Source organism: Lynx canadensis, chromosome A1 (genome assembly GCF_007474595.2).
Source record: "Lynx canadensis isolate LIC74 chromosome A1, mLynCan4.pri.v2, whole genome shotgun sequence".
NCBI lineage: Eukaryota > Metazoa > Chordata > Mammalia > Carnivora > Felidae > Lynx > Lynx canadensis.
The window spans coordinates 116914381-116933222 of NC_044303.2; the positions used below are offsets into that span (position 1 = coordinate 116914381).

The following is an 18842-nucleotide window of genomic DNA, read 5'->3' on the forward strand; positions in this document are numbered from 1 at the left end:
AGGAATGGTGACCGATCATTGACTTTAAAGATTTTGACTCGAATTTTAATGAGCTTATACACTCTGTATTTAATTGCTCACAACTAGCTGTAGGATCTTATCTGTGTTGTGTTTTCCCTTAAAGGTGCTCTTGATTTAATTAATCAGCTTATGAAAAGTCCTTTCTTTCTCCCTTGCAATCGTAGTCACCATTCTGACTTTCTGAAGAGAAGCATATTTTGAGTGACTACTAACTGGCCTGATGGGAAAATTTTTAAAGGGAAACCAGAAGTTCATTGTAAAGTTGATATTCTTTTGATTTTAGTTATTGAGACTGGGCTCCAAAACATCTCACCAGTTCTTTTCATATTAGGGCTCCACTTCTACTTTAGACAGTTGTGAAATTTGGAGGTTTTGATTCAACATTTTACAGGAAAATGCTTTCCTTCTGCTAGAATAAAACTTCACTGGATCTGTACCCAAACCTCATTTTAACATGTTATGGGAATGAGAGCAGTTGTATGAAAAGTCATCACATTTGAGTATCAAGGAGCCAAAACAATGACATGCTTCATATTTATGTTGAATTCTCATATTTACCAGAAGTATGAATAAAATAATTTGTATGAATGAAATATTCAGTTAATAGACATATCTTAGTTTCTTTTTCTTTACTAAATGAGGGATTCTTGAGTTTTCCCTAAAGTCCTACAATTAAGTGCTTGTGAAGGAGAAAAGGCACTACAAGTGGGAATTGTAAGCAAAGTCGAGGGTGATGTATATTATTCTTTGTTTTGTTCTCCATGATAGGCAAAGAGTAGCTTTTTATGGCTATTTTATGATAGACTTTGAAGCAGAATATTTAATAATCTGAAGAATAATGGAAATGATTGTCCTTTGTTACTTATATCATATACATTAAATAAATAGTCATTTACAAACGATCCATGAAAATATCCAAAAGTCAAAAAACTTAAAGTGTCCTGGGAAGTGGCTAAACCAAAAAGAACCTCAGGATCTTTCTTGTACTTACATAATCAGTCACATGATGTCGCTGTACACTCAGAAGGTGGAAAAGGAAAACTTTGTCTCGCGTTCAGCTTCCAACCACTGGCAGAATAGGATCGACTCCATATTGACCGGAACGCTGGGTAAATTTTATCAAACATATACCTACGGAAAGGAAGACTGCTCACAAAGGTTCCCAGGCGAGCAGTCCCTTAAAACTAACAGTCCCATCTCAGAGATCTCGTTAACTACAATGGTGTTTTCCTGGAGAGGAGGCCCAGGAGCCCGGCGATTGCTCCTGGCGCTTCTGCTCCTTGCAGCTGGGAAATCTGGGAGCGGCCAGGTCCACTACTCGGTCCCGGAGGAGGCCAAACACGGCACTTTCGTGGGCCGCATCGCGCAAGACCTGGGACTGGAACTAGCGGAGCTCGTACCGCGCTTTTTCCGTGTGGCGTCCAAAGGCCGCCGAGACCTTCTGGAGGTAAATCTGCAGAATGGCATTTTGTTTGTGAATTCTCGGATCGACCGAGAGGAGCTCTGTGGGAGGAGTACCGAGTGTAGCATCCACCTGGAGGTGATCGTGGACAGGCCGCTGCAGGTTTTCCATGTGGAGGTGGAGGTGAAAGACATTAATGATAACCCGCCGGTGTTCAGAGAAGTAGAACAAAAGGTACTTATCTCTGAATCTGCACCTCTGGATTCTCATTTTCCTCTAGAGGGCGCTTCCGATGCGGACATCGGCGTAAACTCTCTTCTGACCTATAGGTTAGGAATAAATGAGTATTTTACTCTTAAATTAAAAACGAAAAACGATAAAAGTATATTGCCTGAACTAGTTCTACGGAAGTCATTGGATAGAGAGGAAACGCCAGAACTTAATATATTGCTGACCTCCCAGGATGGCGGCAAACCCGAGCTAACAGGATCTGTTCAGATTAAAATAAGCATCCTGGATGTGAATGACAACGCTCCGGAGTTTGATAAGCCTGGCTATAGAGTAGTGTTGTTTGAAAATGTCCCAAACGGCACGAGAGTGATTCAATTAAATGCTTCTGATCTAGACGAAGGGGTCAATAGAGAAATTTCCTATGCAATCAGACTGATTTTGCCAGTGAGTGAGAAATGCATGTTTTCAATAAATGCAGAAACAGGTGAAATCAGAATTTATGGGAAATTGGATTTTGAAGAGAATAATGAGTATGAAATTCAGGTTAACGCCATTGATAAAGGGATTCCTTCAATGGCAGGTCACTGCACAGTCCTAGTGGAAGTTCTGGACCTGAATGACAATACCCCTGAGGTAATGATTACTTCGTTGTCTCCCCCGGTGAGAGAGGATGTTCAGGTGGGCACTGTCATCGCCTTGATCAGCGTGTCCGACCGTGACTCTGGCGCCAACGGGCAGGTGACCTGCTCACTAACACCCCATGTCCCCTTCAAGCTGGTGTCCACCTTCAAGAATTACTATTCGCTGGTGCTGGACAGCGCCCTGGACCGCGAGAGCGTGGCGAACTATGAGCTGCTGGTGACCGCACGGGACGGGGGCTCGCCTTCGCTGTCGGCCACGGCCAGCGTGTCCGTGGAAGTGGCCGACGTGAACGACAACGCGCCGACATTCGCGCAGGCCGAGTACACGGTGTTCGTGAAGGAGAACAACCCTCCCGGCTGCCACATCTTCACGGTGTCCGCGCGGGACGCGGACGCGCAGGAGAACGCGCTGGTGTCCTACTCGCTGGTGGAGCGGCGGGTGGGCGAGCGTGCGCTGTCGAGCTACGTGTCGGTGCACGCGGAGAGCGGCAAGGTGTACGCGCTGCAGCCGCTGGACCACGAGGAGCTGGAGCTGCTGCAGTTCCAAGTGAGCGCGCGCGACGCGGGCGTGCCCCCGCTGGGCAGCAACGTGACGCTGCAGGTGTTCGTGCTGGACGAGAACGACAACGCGCCCGCGCTGCTGCCGCTGCCTGGGGCGGGCGGCGCGGGCGGCGCCATGAGCGAGCTGGTGTGGCGGTCGGTGGGCGCGGGCCACGTGGTGGCGAAGGTGCGCGCGGTGGACGCGGACTCGGGCTACAACGCGTGGCTGTCGTACGAGCTGCAGCCGGCGGCGGGTGGCGCGCGCAGCCCGTTCCGCGTGGCGCTGTACACGGGCGAGATCAGCACGACGCGCAGCCTGGACGAGGCGGACTCGCCGCGCCAGCGCCTGCTGGTGCTGGTGAGGGACCACGGCGAGCCGGCGCTGACGGCCACGGCCACCGTGCTGCTGTCGCTGGTGGAGAGCGGCCAGGCGCCCAAGGCCTCGTCGCGGGTGTTGGCGGGCGCCGCTGGCGCGGAGACGGCGCTGGTGGATGTCAACGTGTACCTGATCATCGCCATCTGCGCCGTGTCCAGCCTGCTGGTGCTCACGCTGCTGCTGTACGTGGCGCTGCGGTGCTCGGCGCCGCCCAGCGAGGGCGCGTGCGGGCCGGCGGGGAAGCCCACGCTGGTGTGTTCCAGCGCGGTGGGGAGCTGGTCGTACTCGCAGCAGAGGCGGCAGAGGGTGTGTTCTGGTGAGGGTCCGCCCAAGACCGACCTCATGGCCTTCAGCCCCAGCCTTCCACAGTCGGGAGAAGATTGTTTAAATTCTTCCAGTGAAGTAAGTCATTGATATTATTTAAGCATATTTGTTTTCTTTAATAACTTTTTGTTAGCGTATAAATAATCTTTTCTTTTTTCTTTGTGTTATCTTGTCTTTTTAAATTCATTTATTTTGAGAGAGAGAGAGAGAGAGAGAGAGAGAGAGAGAGAGAGAGACACCAAGCAGGGAAGGGGCAGAGAGGAGAGACAGAATCTTAAGCAGGCTCCACGCTGTCGGCACAGAACCCGAAGCGGGGCTGTATCTCACAAACCCTGGGGTCATGACCTGAGTGGAAATCAAGAGTCGGTTTAGCCTACCGAGCCGTCCCGGGGCACCCCTCAATTGAATCTTTTAAAGTGTATTTTACATCTTGTAATTTTTTACCGCAAAAATATCCAGAGGTTTCTCTGACTAGAGAATAAAAACTTAAGTCATTCAGCCTGGTAGTGAAGGCCTTAAAATTTCCTGCCTTTGCCTACTACTATCTCACATATCTTTAGTTAGAACATGAAATATAGCATCATTCCATCAATAATTTTAATCATATATGGTATTGAAATACACCACCTAGGTGGTTCCCTCCATTGTAGAAGTGTAGGTATACTCTTTATTAAAGAGTTCCTTGAAAGATAACTTTTCTTTAAAAAAATTTTTTTTAAGTTTTCATTTATTTTTGAGAGAGAGAGACAGAGCATGAGTGGGGGAGGGGCAGAGAGAGAGAGACACACAGAATCCGGAGCAGGCTCCAGGCTCTAAGCTGTCAGCACAGAGCCGGATGCAGGGCTCAAACCCACAAGCTGTGAGATCATGACCTGAGCTGAAGTTGGACGCTTAACTGACTGAGCCACCCAGGCACCCCAAGATAGATAACTTTTCAACTGGAAAGTGTTCCCTTTGGAGAGATAAGTATGAATAAATGAAAAGAGTTTGCTCTAGTGAATGTGTACTTGAAGGATGGAGCAGGGGAGATTCTGAAGGTAGGAAAACTAGTAAAGAATTTTTTTATTGTATTCTAGATATCAGGTAATGGAGACAAATCATGACAGTCAAAATGGATTGAAAGAAACATGTACAAGAGGCATTGGCAAAGTAGAGGCAACCTAATAATGACTGATTCATTACAAATCATAAAAGAAAGACAAAAGTAGAGGACGACACTAATGTTTTTAGTTTGGTCACTTAGGAGGATGAGATTGCCAGTAACTGAGATGCAGGGTACAGGAGAAACAGTTTGTGTATGGTTGTCCAGCTACCAAATGGAGAGAAACACTTAAGAAAATATTACTTTTGTGGTTCTTGGAGCATGCCATTATGATTGGAAATGTCATTTTGATCTGGAACTCAGGGGAGATTATAAAAGTAGATTTGGGAGTAATTCCCTTAGAGAACAACCTATGAAAGAATTAAATCAGAAGATATACATAACAAAATGAAATCAATGTGTCCAAGTAAAGAATTTAGGTGAATAGGTGTGTTAGTTCCTGGGGTTGCTGTAGCAAATTACCAAAAACTGGCTGGCTTAAGACAACAAAAAATTACTTTCTCTCCACTCTGGGAACCAGAAGTCCAAAATTAAAGTTTTGGCAGGGCTGTACCGTCTGGAGCTTGAAAGGAAAATGTGTTATCTCTGATATCTTCTGATGGCTATCGGCATTCCTTGGCTTTTGGCCACACCACTCTGTCTCCCTGGTCACATTGCCTACTTTTCTTCTTCTTTTTTATTATTATAATAATTTATAGTTTTATATATTCAAAATCTGAGTGTATCCATTGTTTATAAATGTAGATTCATGATTACAAGTCAAATTGGGTAGTATTTATAAGTATGATCTATATCAAAAAGGTAAAAGTATTATTTATTATACTTATTATATAACAATTTAATTTCTTTTGGACACAATAGAAACATATTTCTAGTTACACTCTTGGTTAAATTTATATTCCTTAGTGATGTGTTTATCCTCTGGAGTTATTACCGAGCATCAGAAATTCAGAGGAGAGGCTGAGGCTACATCTAAGACTTCAGTCAGAGATTCCAGTCTGTAATTATTGGGATGTCCATTACTCTTTTCAAAGCTACTATTTTTTTCCTGAATTTTGAGCCTTTAATATGGGCACAAGATTCTCCAAAATTTGAAGATTAAATTTTTTGCTTATGTTTATCTTTTTGATCCTTAAAACATTTAAAATGATTTTTTGAGGTGTAAAACTTCTTTGTAAAGAAATACACAATGTTAAGAACTGTGTAGAATAAAAAGCGTAAGCTTCAAATGCTGGTAAACATTAACAGTTGGAGCCTATATTTTCAGATCTTTTGTCTGTGAATTAATAGGTCAAATTATAGGTATTCTATATAAATACTTTTGTCACTTTTGTTCAATGATTCTGTCTCTATTTTTCTTCAAATGGTTTTTCAATTTGAACCCATTGCTAGAATAATTGTATAACATTCAAAAAAATTTAAAGTAAAATATCCTGTTCATTGCCACTATCACATAATTTTTTGACAAAAATTTTTATTTTTATTGGACTTTGTGCATATAATATTTCCAATAAAACAAAAAGTAAAAAATAAAAAATAATATATTATAAACATGCATATATAATGATTGTTTTTTAATTCCATTAAGTAATACCATTATTTTTTATCGTCCCTGTATTTATTTTATTTTAATTTAAATTTTATCTAGTTAACATACAGTGCAATATTGGTTTCAGGAATATAATTCATTGATTCATCACTTACATACAGCACCCAGTGCTCATCACAACAAGTGTTCTCCTTAGTACCCATCAACCCGCCTAGCCCATCTCCCATCCTCCTCCCTCCATCAACCCAGTTTGTTCTTTATCATTAAGATTCTCTTGTAGTTTGTTTCCCTCTCTTCTCTTCCCCCTCCTTCCCATATGTTCATCTGTTTTGTTTCTTAAATTCCACGTATGAGTGAAAGAAATCATATGGTATTTGTCTTTCTCTGATTGACTTATTTTGCTCAGCATAATATATTCTAGCTCTATCCACATCATTGCAAATGGCAAGATTTCATTCTTTTTGATGGCTGAATTACATATTTGTACATATATACATATCTTCTTGTCCACTCATCAGTCTGGACATTTGGGCTCTCTCCATAGTTTGGCCATTGTTGATAATGCTGCTATAAACATTGTGTTGCATGTACCCCTTCAAATCTGTATTTTTGTGTCCTTTGGGTTAATACCTAATAGTGCAATTGCTGGATTGTAGGGTAGTTCTATTTTTAGTTTCTTGAGGAACCTCTATACTGTTCTCCAGAGTGGCTGCACTAGTTTGCATTCCCACCAACAGTGCAAGAGGATTCCTTTTGCTCTGCACCCTCAACAACACCTGTTGTTTCTTGTGTTGTTAATTTTAGCCATTCTGACAGCTGTGAGGTGGTATCTCATTGTGGTTTTGATGTTTATTTCCCTGGTGATGAGTGATGTGGAGCATCTTTTCATGTATTAGTTAGCCATCTGTATGCCTTCTTTGGAAAAGTGTCTATTTATGTCTTCTACCCATTTTTTAACTGGGCTATTTATTTTTTTGGGTGTTGAGTTTGATAAATTCTTTACAGATTTTGGATACTAACTCTTTATCAAATATGTCATTACAAATATCTTCTCTTATTTTGTAGGTTGCCTTTTAGTTTTGTTGATTGTTTCCTTTGCTGTGCAGAAGCTTTTTATTTTGATGAGGTCCCAATAGTTCATCTTTGCTTTTGTTTACTTTGCCTTCAGCGACATGCCTGGTAAGAAGTTGCTCTGATTGAAGTCAAAGAGGTTTCTGCCTGTGTTCTCCTCCAGTATTTTGATGGTTTCCTATCTCATATTTAGGTCTTTCACCCATTTTGAATTATTTTTGTGTATGGTGTAAAAAAGCGGTCCAGTTTCATTCTTCTGCATGTTGCCATCTAGTTTTCCCAACACCGTTTATTGAAGAGACTGTCTTTTTTCCACTGGATACTCTTTCCTACTTTGAAGATTAGTTGACTATATATTCGTGGGTTCATTTCTGGGTTTTCTATTCCATTCAATTGGTCTATGTGTCTGTTTTGTGACAGTACCTTATCTTTGTAATACAGCTTGAAATCCAGAATTGTGATGCCTCTAGATTTTTTTTAAGGTTTGCTTTGGCTATTTGGGGTCTTTTGTGATTCCATACAAATTTTAGGATTGTTTGTTCTAGCTCTTCGAAAACTGCTGGTGGTATTTTGACAAGGATTGCATTAAATGTGTCAATTGCTTTGGGTAGTATAGACATTTTAACAATGTTTCTTCTCCAATCCACGAGCGTGGAATGCTTTTCCATCTCTTTGTGTCCTCTTCAATTTCTTTCATAAGTGTTCTATAGTTTTCAGAGTACAGATTTTTTATCTCTTTAGTTAGGTTTTTTCCTAGGTAGCTTACTATTTTTGGTGAAGTTGCAAATGGGATCAATTCCTTTATTTCTTTTTCTGCTGCTTTGTTATTGGTGTATAGAAATGCAACAGATTTCTGGATGTTGATTTTATATCCTGCGACTTTGCTAAGTTCATATATTAGTTCTAGAAATTTTTTGGTGGAGTTGTTCGGGTTTTCTACATAAGAGTATCATGTCGTCTGCAAGTAGTGAAAATTTGACTTCTTCCTTGCCAGTTTGGATGCCTTTTATTTCTTTTTGTTGTCTGATTGCTAAAGCTAAGATTCCCAGGACTATGTTAAATAGTAATGTTGAGAGTGGACATCCTTGTCTTGTTCCTGACCATAGGGGAAAGACTGTTGGTTTTTCCCCATTGAGGATGATATCAGCTGTGGGTCTTTCATATATGGCCTTTATAAACTTGAGGTATTTTCCATCTATCCCTACATTATTGAGGTTTTTTTTTAAAAATCAAGAATGGTTGCTGTATTTTGTCAAAACATTGCCTCCTCTTCTGAATATCATCTTCTTCATATGTTTGTTTGCCTTATAAGGATACATGTGATTGCACTTTAGGGCCTACGTAGGTAATCGAGGCTAAGCTCCTTCTCTCAGGACCCTAAGCTTAATCACATAATTTTCCATAGAAAGTAATATTTGCAGGTTCCAGGGATTAAGATGTGGGCATATCTTTTAGGGGAGTTGCCATTCAACCCACTATAATAAGCTAAAAATCACAAGGTAATACAACAGACAGCTGAAATAAAACTCAAAGTACAATACATCAAGTAAATGTTAGAAGTTTGAGGGGAAGAGGAGGAGATAAACAGAACAAACTTCCCCCCGAAGAAGTAGAAAGTTTAAATGTGTGTGTGTATAATATGTGTACATGTGTGTGTATACATATTTAAAGACACTTGAGTATTTTTGTAGTGTGAAGAAAAGAAGCAAGAAGGAGATACTGAAGATGAGGCAGATTAAGAATGTAGATAAAGATGAAAAGTATGAAGGATAATGTTTTAAGAGGATAAGATTGGCTTTAAAAGTAGGGACCACTTTTCCTTAGTAGGCAGTGAAAAAATAGAGAATATAAAGAAAAATGTTGATATAAGAAGAGAGCCATTAAATTTATGTTTGATTACTTATCTCTCTGGGTAAATTATCTGAGAATGAAATGGTGGGAATGAGGCTGGGAATTTGAGAAGAGAAAGAAGAAAATCTAGAAGAATCTCTGTATGTAGGAGGAAAGAGTTATGAATTCATATGAGAGCCCAATCAAGGTAAAGGTGAGAGTAAGCTTGTAGGGAATACAGAGATGATGGTGAAGTGGCATCCCTAAATGGAGAAGCTCAATAAGAGAGAAAATGAGTAGTTAGGCTGTGTATTGGAAGCTAAGGGAAATGTTAGAGGAATAATGTAAGTAGTTAAGTGCTTTTGGGGTGTCTGACGTATTATAAATAGTTGATCATATAATCAAGGTTAGGTGGAAAGGAAAGGGAAACAGGATGGAGCTTGATAAACAAGAACAACAGAAAGAATCGAGGGACTGTTCCCACTATAAGAGTAAAGCTATGTTAATAAAAGTAATGGAACATGAGAGGAGGATGAGTTTAAGAGAATATCAAATACACTACCCAAATTTTCACAGATGAGCAAAAATACAAAAATGAACTCAACTATTGTTTCCTGCAGATTTGTGCATAGAACAGGCAAGATAATTGTTGGAGCTGTACTTCATCTTTTTTTTTTAATTTTAAAATGTTTGTTTTTAAGAGAGAGTGAGAAAGAGTCACAGCGCAAGTGGGGGAAGAGCAGAGAGAGGGGGAGACAGGATTGGAAGCAGGCTTCAGGCTCCAAGCTGTCAGCACAGAGCCAGACGTAGGGCTTGAAGTGGTGAACCGTGAGATCATGATGTGATCTGAAGTTTGATTTTTAACCGACTGAGCCACTCAGGAGCCCCTGTACTGCATCTTTCATAGCCCTATTTCACCTGGAACTTTTTGGCTTGGTAAAGATAGTTGTAGCAGTAGGTAAATGTAAAATTTTCTTCCTTTCTTCCTTGCTAAAGATGTGTTAGCATCTACCTGTTGATTTTTGGAGTATCAGTCAATTTAAATGATAGTAAGTTTTTTTTACAGTGATGGTGTGCAAGAGAACAGGGAAGTTTAGCTTATTTGTAGTAATCTAAATTCCATCAAATAGATAGGATGCTACTTCTTGGCATGTTTTATACAAAGAGAAATTTAAAGCATTGTTATATTTTAATAGTCTAAATTATTGTGTTTATGCACAAGTGTGCTCCCATACAAACTCATACACACATTGACAGGACACTTCCTTTAAATACAAATATTGTATCCACATTTCACCGTCATATTTGGGGGAAGTTACAAATACAGTATATTTATTTAAAATCTGGTATATCACTTATTAATATTTTTCACAATCATTTGTTTTCTTCTTATAATTGATTGTGTTTCCATTTTGAGTCAATGGCTGTTGTGTGAGCAGTTATAAATAAATATTATAGGAAAAAGATATTCCCAAACAAAACCCCCAAAACTAGGCAGAACTGGAAACTGATTTCCAAAAGTAAATGCCGAAACTTCCTCTTTCAAAATTCTGCATGAAAGTTTCTGCAAAAATTTATTTGTGGAAAAATGGAATTCATCGACAAATTTTCAACTAGCATCCAATAAAAAGAAGAATGTAGTTATTTACTGTCTCTGGAACGAAAGACATTTAATCTTCAGTTGGGTATTTGCAGTGAAAAACCTCACGAAATGCAAAAAAAAAAACCAACCCTACATCAACGGAAAATAGGAATACTAAATCATGTTTACAGTTACAAATTCATGCGCTTGGTGTCGCTCTTCACTGAGAACGTTTGCCTGAAGAACGTGCCTCCGCTTCTTCCGTCCTGCAGAAAATTTGGCAGATAGTGGAAAACCTCTAGTGAATCCTTCCCCAATAGAAGGCCGTGAGAATCAGTTTGCGGTAAGGTATTACATATACATTAAGCTATCTTTGAATCCTTTTGAGTGTACCATGCTGTTTTCCTGGCGAGGAGGCCCCGGAGCCCTGAGTTTTCTCCAGTCGCTTCTGCTGCTCACAGCCTGGGAGGCTGGGAGCGGCCAGATCCACTACTCGGTCCTGGAAGAGGCCAAACACGGCACTTTCGTGGGCCGAATCGCACAGGACCTGGGGCTGGAGCTGGCAGAGCTGGTGCGACGCCAATTCCGGGTGGTGTCCAAAGGCCGCGGGGACCTACTGGAGGTAAATCTGCAGAATGGAATTTTGTTTGTGAATTCTCGGATCGACCGGGAGGCGTTGTGCGGGCGGAACGCGGAGTGCAGCATCCACCTGGAGGTGATCGTGGACAGGCCGCTGCAGGTTTTCCATGTGGAGGTGGAGGTTAAAGATATTAACGACAACCCGCCTGTGTTCCCTGAAAGTAAGAAAAGAATAATCATTGCGGAATCTAGACCCCCAGAAACTCGGTTTCCACTAGATGGCGCATCCGATGCAGATATTGGAGTAAACTCAGCCTTGACCTACCGAATCGATCCCAACGACTATTTCGCTTTGGACACACAAAACAATCGTGAACAAACGTCTTCGTTGTCACTTGTGTTGAGAAAATCACTGGACAGAGAGCAAATTCAGGAGCATAGTTTATTATTGACAGCCAATGATGGGGGTAAACCGGAGATGACCGGCACAGTTCAGCTGCTGATCGAAATTCTGGATGTGAATGACAATGCCCCAGAATTTGACCAATTCATTTATAAAGTGACGGTATTAGAGAACGCATTTAATGGTACATTAGTGATCAAGCTAAATGCCACAGATCTTGATGATGGTGCGAATGGAGACATAAGCTACTCATTTAGAAGGCCTGTATCTCCTGCAGTGCTGAATGCATTTATCATAAATCCTAACAGTGGAGAAATTAGAACAAAGGGTAAACTAGATTTCGAAGAAAAGAAATTGTACGAAATATCGGTGGAGGCAATAGACAAGGGGAATATTCCAATGGCAGGTCATTGTACCATTTTTGTGGAAGTACTAGATATAAACGATAATATCCCACATATTACCATCACTTCTCTGTCACTCCCGGTACGAGAGGATGTTCAGGTGGGCACTGTCATCGCCTTGATCAGCGTGTCCGACCGTGACTCTGGCGCCAACGGGCAGGTGACCTGCTCACTAACACCCCATGTCCCCTTCAAGCTGGTGTCCACCTTCAAGAATTACTATTCGCTGGTGCTGGACAGCGCCCTGGACCGCGAGAGCGTGTCGGACTATACTGTAGTGGTGACCGCACGGGACGGGGGCTCGCCTTCGCTGTCGGCCACGGCCAGCGTGTCCGTGGAAGTGGCCGACGTGAACGACAACGCGCCGACATTCGCGCAGGCCGAGTACACGGTGTTCGTGAAGGAGAACAACCCTCCCGGCTGCCACATCTTCACGGTGTCCGCGCGGGACGCGGACGCGCAGGAGAACGCGCTGGTGTCCTACTCGCTGGTGGAGCGGCGGGTGGGCGAGCGTGCGCTGTCGAGCTACGTGTCGGTGCACGCGGAGAGCGGCAAGGTGTACGCGCTGCAGCCGCTGGACCACGAGGAGCTGGAGCTGCTGCAGTTCCAAGTGAGCGCGCGCGACGCGGGCGTGCCCCCGCTGGGCAGCAACGTGACGCTGCAGGTGTTCGTGCTGGACGAGAACGACAACGCGCCCGCGCTGCTGCCGCTGCCTGGGGCGGGCGGCGCGGGCGGCGCCGTGAGCGAGCTGGTGTGGCGGTCGGTGGGCGCGGGCCACGTGGTGGCGAAGGTGCGCGCGGTGGACGCGGACTCGGGCTACAACGCGTGGCTGTCGTACGAGCTGCAGCCGGCGGCGGGTGGCGCGCGCAGCCCGTTCCGCGTGGCGCTGTACACGGGCGAGATCAGCACGACGCGCAGCCTGGACGAGGCGGACTCGCCGCGCCAGCGCCTGCTGGTGCTGGTGAGGGACCACGGCGAGCCGGCGCTGACGGCCACGGCCACCGTGCTGCTGTCGCTGGTGGAGAGCGGCCAGGCGCCCAAGGCCTCGTCGCGGGTGTTGGCGGGCGCCGCTGGCGCGGAGACGGCGCTGGTGGATGTCAACGTGTACCTGATCATCGCCATCTGCGCCGTGTCCAGCCTGCTGGTGCTCACGCTGCTGCTGTACGTGGCGCTGCGGTGCTCGGCGCCGCCCAGCGAGGGCGCGTGCGGGCCGGCGGGGAAGCCCACGCTGGTGTGTTCCAGCGCGGTGGGGAGCTGGTCGTACTCGCAGCAGAGGCGGCAGAGGGTGTGTTCTGGTGAGGGTCCGCCCAAGACCGACCTCATGGCCTTTAGCCCCAGCCTTCCTCCGTGTCTGAGTTCTACAGAGGGAACAGGTGAAGGAGAAGCTGATTCAGAACGTTTGAAAGAGGTGAGTTCGTATTTAAAACTGTCTTACTATTTTAGCCTTATTCACACTTTTATCGTTTAAGATTCATTCTCAATTGTAAGATTATTCTTTAATTTTGCTCATGGTTATGGAATTTAATGAGTATTACTGACATAGTGGGTCGAATTATTTTTCAGGTAAGTTTTTAGTAAAAAGTCATGATAAACTGCCCATAACGGTAATCATTTGTGGCGGTTTTTTGTATCACACAGGGTTTATAATTATTTGTTTCCTTTTTTAATGTTTATTTATTTTTGAGAGAGAGAGCGTGAGCGAGGGAGAGGCAGAAAGAGAGGGAGGGGCGGAGAGAGAGGGAGACAGAGGATCGGAAGTGGTGCTGCGATCGCAGAGCCTGATTCGGGGCTCAAACTCACGACCTGAGCTGAAGTAGACCACCTACCTGACTGAGCCATCCAGGCACCCGTATTATCATTTATTTTCTGTGTGAGCATTTATAAGAAACCACACCTTGTGAATACTTAAGCATTTAGAAGAGGTTTGTTTTAATGAGGCTAACCAGAATTTTAAAACTTTAAATGTTTTTATAAAATTTATACATATGCCATTTTACGTGTTTTATTTTAAAGAGGGCATAACCTTTTACATAAATGCCCTTTAAAGGTGCATTTTTGTTTCTTTAAAAAAATTTTTTTTCCGGGGGCTCCTGGGTGGCTCAGTGGGTTAAGTGTCCGACTTTGGCTTTGGTCACGATTTCACAGTTCGTGGGTTGGAGGCCCGTGTTGGGCTCTATGCTGACAGCTTAGACCCTGGAGCCTGCTTCGGATTCTGTGTCTCCCCCTCTCTCTGTCCCTCCCCTGATCGCATTCTGTCTGTCTCTCAAAAATAAATAAACATTAAAAAAATTTTTTAAAGGGGCGCCTGGGTGGCTTAGTTGGTTGGGCGTGCAACTTTGGCTCAGGTCATGATCTCAAAGTTTGTGAGTTTGAGCCCCCCCTCAGCGGGCTCTGTGCTGACAGCTCAGAGCCTGGAGCCTGCTTTGGATTCTATGTCTCCCTCTCTCTCGGTCCCTAACCCACTCGCATTCTGTCTCTGTCTGTCTCAAAAATAAATAAACAAAAAAAATTTTTTTTTTTAAGTTTTTTTGGCTTGGTCCCTCCTCATTTTCTTCTAGTCACATCACCATTCCTGTCAGGTATCCAATACAAACAGGCTTGTAATTTTCCTTTCACATATTTATTTGCAGTCATTGGATTGCTACACATGTGCAAACATCTGGTGGCTTTTTGTTAGTGTTTATTTTAGCTTATTAGGATAGATAATGCATTTTACATTTCCTCAATCACCAATACCTTTGGAAATCCCCACATATCTAATACTTTTGTATGTTGTCAGACAAGTATCCAATTTCTTTTTTGTTTTTGTTTTTCTTATTTTTTAAAGTAAGCTCCACGGGGGTGCCTAGGTGGCTCAGTCGGTTAAGCCTCTGACTTTGGCTCAGGTCATAATCTCACGGTTTGTGAGTTTGAGCCCTGCTCAGAGCCTGGAGCCTGCTTTGGATTCTGTGTCTCCTTCTCTCTCTGCCCCTCCCCCACTTGTGCTCTGTCTCTCTCTATTAAAAATAAATAAATGTAAAAATAAATTTAAAGTAGGCTCCACACCTAATGTGGAGCACAACATGCTGCGTGAACTCACAATTGGATGCTTTAAACAACTGAGCCACCCAGTTGCCCCATGATATTTTTAATAGCCGTGTAGTACCCCATAATACAGGGTGAATCATTGATATATATTCAGTTATTCACCTGTTGATGAGTGTTTTGTTTCAAGTATTCATTAGCCCTCCTAAACCATGGTGTACTATTACTTACATGTTTCTTATTTATTTATCAAAAACTTTACATTTATTTATTTTTATTTTTAATTTTTTAAAACATTTATTTAGGTTTGAGAGACAGAGCATAAGCAGGGGAGGGACAGAGAAAGAGGGAGACACAGAATCAGAAGTAGGCTCCAGGCTCTGAGCTGTCATCACAGAGTCCAACACGGGGCTCGAACTTACAAGCCATGAGATCATGACCTGAGCCAAAGTTGATGCTTAACCGACTGAGCCACCCAGGTGCCCCACATTTATTTGTTTATTTTGAGAGAGAGAGAGAGAGAGCGAGCACGAGCCAGGGAGGGGCAGAGAGAGAGGGAGGGAGAGAATTCCAAGAGGCTCTGTGCTGTCTGGAGCCAGATGCTCGGCTCAATCTCACCAACCTTGAGATCATGACTGGAGCCTAAATCAAGAGCCTGACGCTTAACCTACTGAGTCACCCAAGCACCCCTCATTTATATATTTCTAAAATATTGGTGGTTTCATTTCTGTGAAATTCATTTTCAGATGTGGAATTGATACATCAAAGGGTATTAATAATTTTAATTTTCAAATGTTTTGCTAGAGTACTTTTCAAGAATTTTGTAGTACTTTTAATTTCCACCAAGTTATGAGCAACCTCTTTTATCTCTAAAAGCAAAAGCAGTCTTACATTCTGCCAGTGTGATATCTCATTGTTACTTTAATTCCTACATACTACCAGTGAATTTCAGCATACTGTCATTTATGTTTGGTTTTCTTTGATTTATCAATTAAATTCTTTTCCCATTTTTATTTGAAAAAAAATGTTTTCAGTTTGAGAAAGTTCTTTTTAAAATATAGATATTAACTTTTATCATCTACCTATATCACAAATATTTTTTCTCCTATACAACTTATATTGATGTAGTTACGTATATTTTGCCATATAAAGGTGTTTTTTACATTTCTGTACTAAAATACATCTATTTTTCTTTTATGGATTTTACAGTCTCCATGTTTATTTAGGAAGATCTTAATTTTTATATGGAACATCCATTAATTAAATTAATTTAATAAACATTTATTTCTAATTTAAGTTAATTTGAAAAATTGAAGTATAATTGACATATAACATTATACTCATTTCAGATATACATATAATGGTTTGACATTTGTATATATTGGAAAATGATCACCACAATAAGTCTAGTTAACACCCATCAACATACATAGTTGCAACTTTTTTTTCTTGTAATTAGAACTTTTCCTATGTACTCTTTTTAGCAACTTTGTTTTTAATATTTATTTATTTTGAGAGAGAGTGAGAGCAGGGGAGGAGAGAGAGAGAGAGAAAGAGAGAGAGAATGAGAGAGAGAATTCCAAGCCAGCTCCATGCTGTCAGTGCAGAGCCTGACTTGGGCCTCAAACTCACAAACTCAGATCATGACCTGAGATAAAATCAAGAGTTGTAGGCTTAACTGACTGAGCCACCCAGGCATCCCTAGCAACTTTCAAATATACAATTTAGTATTATTAAGTATAGTCATTGTACTGTACATTATGTAAATATAATTTACATCCAAATTAGTTAGCAAATAGTGCAACAATGATTTCAGGAGTAGATTCCTTAGTGCCCCTTACCCATTTAGCCCATCCCCCTCCCACTACCCCTCCATAACCCTCAGTTTGTTCTCCAAATTTATGAGTCTCTTCTGTTTTGTCCCCCTCCCTGTTTTTATATTATTTTTGTTTCCCTTATGTTCATCTGTTTTGTCTCTTAAAGTTCTCATATGAGTGAAGTCAAAGGATTTTTGTCTTTCTCTGACTGACTAATTTCACTTAGCATAATACTCTCCAGTTCTGTCCACATAGTTGCCAATGGCAAGATTTCATTCTTTTTGATTGCCAAGTAATACTCCATTGTGTGTGTGTGTGTGTGTGTGTGTGTGTATCACATTTTCTTTATCCATTCATACATTGATGGACATTTGGGCTCTTTCCATACTTCGCCTATTGCTGATAGTGCTGCTATGAACATGGGGGTGCATGTGTCCCTTCGAAACAGCACGCCTGTATCCCGTGGATAAATGCCTAGTAGTGCAATTGCTGGGTTGTAGGGTGGATCTATTTTTAGTTTTTTGAGGAACCTCTATACTGTTTTCCAGAGTGGCTGCACCAGCTTGCATTCCCATAGTGAGATCATTTTTCTTTTTTTTTTTAATGTTTATTTATTTTTTTTAAGAGAGAGAGAGACGCAGAGCATGAGTAGGGGAGAGGCAGAGAGAGAGAGGGAGACGTAGAATCCGAAGCAGGCTTCAGGGTCCAAGCTGTCAGCGCAGAGCCCAATGCGGGGTTCGAACTCACAAACTGTGAGATCATGACCTGAGCTGAAGTTGGACGCCCAACCAACTGAGCCACTCAGGCACCCCTTGAGATCATTTTTCTTAATGTAGTTATTTATTGCTGTAAACTTACCTCTTAGCACTGCTTTTGCTGTATCCCCTAAGTTTTACTATGTTGTGTTTCCATTTTCACTTCTTTCAAAATATCTCTTATTTCCCTTTTGTTTCATCTTTGACCCACTGTTTTTAAGGAGTGTGTTGTTAAATTTCCAAGTATTTGTGAATTTTCCCATTTTCCTCTGGTTATCGACTTCTAGTTTCATATGATTATGGTCAGAAAAGATACTCTGTATGATTTTAGTCTTTTAAAATTTGCTGAGACTTACTTTGTGACCTAATACATGATCTATCCTGGAGAATGTTCCATGTGCTCTTGAGAGGACTGTGTATTCTGTTGAAGTTGGTGGGTATGTTCTGTACATGTCTATTAAGTCCATTTGGTCTAGTTCAGTGTTTTCATACTGATTTTCTGTCTGGATTATCTCTCCATTGATGAAAGTTGGTGTACTGAAGTTCTCTGCTATTACTGTAATGTCATCTATTACTTCCTTCAGATAAGTTAGTATTTGCTTTATATATTTATGTGCTGTGATGCTGGGTAGATATATAATAATTGTTATATTCTTTTGTTGACTTTTATCACGATATAATGACCTTTGTCTCCTGTTATGGTTTTTTACTTAAAGTCGGTTTTATCTGATATAAGTATAGCTACTCCTCTTCTCTCTTTTGGTTTCCATTTGCACAGAATATATTTTTCCTTTTCTTCACTTATTTGTTTATTTATTTATTTATTTATTTATTTATTTATTTATTTATTTTAGAGAGAGTGAGCACGGGGTGGGGGACAGGGGGGGGGGGGAGAATCTCAAGCAGGCTCCATGCTTAGAGTGGAGCTCAATGTGGGGCTTGATCTCAAGACCATGAGATTGTGACCTGAGCCTAAATTAAGAGTCAGATGCTTAACTGACTGAGTCTTTCAGGTGCCCCACGATTTACATCTTTTCAAAGGGTGTATCCATTAACAAATAATTGTAACTATCACTAGTTTTAATATATCTGTTCTTTGACTCTTAAAGTAGTTATGGCACCACCGTATTACAATATTAGAGTATTCTGAATCTGACTCTATACTTACTTTACCAGACTGTGGTATATTTT

The 18842-nt window shown here is 42.0% G+C and overlaps 2 protein-coding genes across 2 annotated transcripts in view; both read left to right on the plus strand.

Annotated features, from left to right (window-relative positions):
- The first annotated feature begins 1167 nt into the window (after positions 1 to 1167).
- Positions 1168 to 18842, plus strand: part of LOC115516865 (protocadherin alpha-C2) — a 130891-nt gene continuing 113216 nt past the window's right edge. The window contains exon 1 of the mRNA XM_030319991.1: positions 1168 to 3579. Coding sequence (XP_030175851.1) covers positions 1241 to 3579 — 2339 coding nt within the window. The 5' untranslated portion in view covers positions 1168 to 1240. The remainder of the gene's footprint in view (positions 3580 to 18842) is intronic.
- LOC116738337 (protocadherin alpha-13-like) lies at positions 10956 to 13523 on the plus strand. Its single transcript, XM_032594969.1, has one exon. It carries the CDS (start codon positions 11064 to 11066, stop codon positions 13521 to 13523), a length of 2460 nt encoding a protein of 819 aa, XP_032450860.1. The 5' UTR covers positions 10956 to 11063.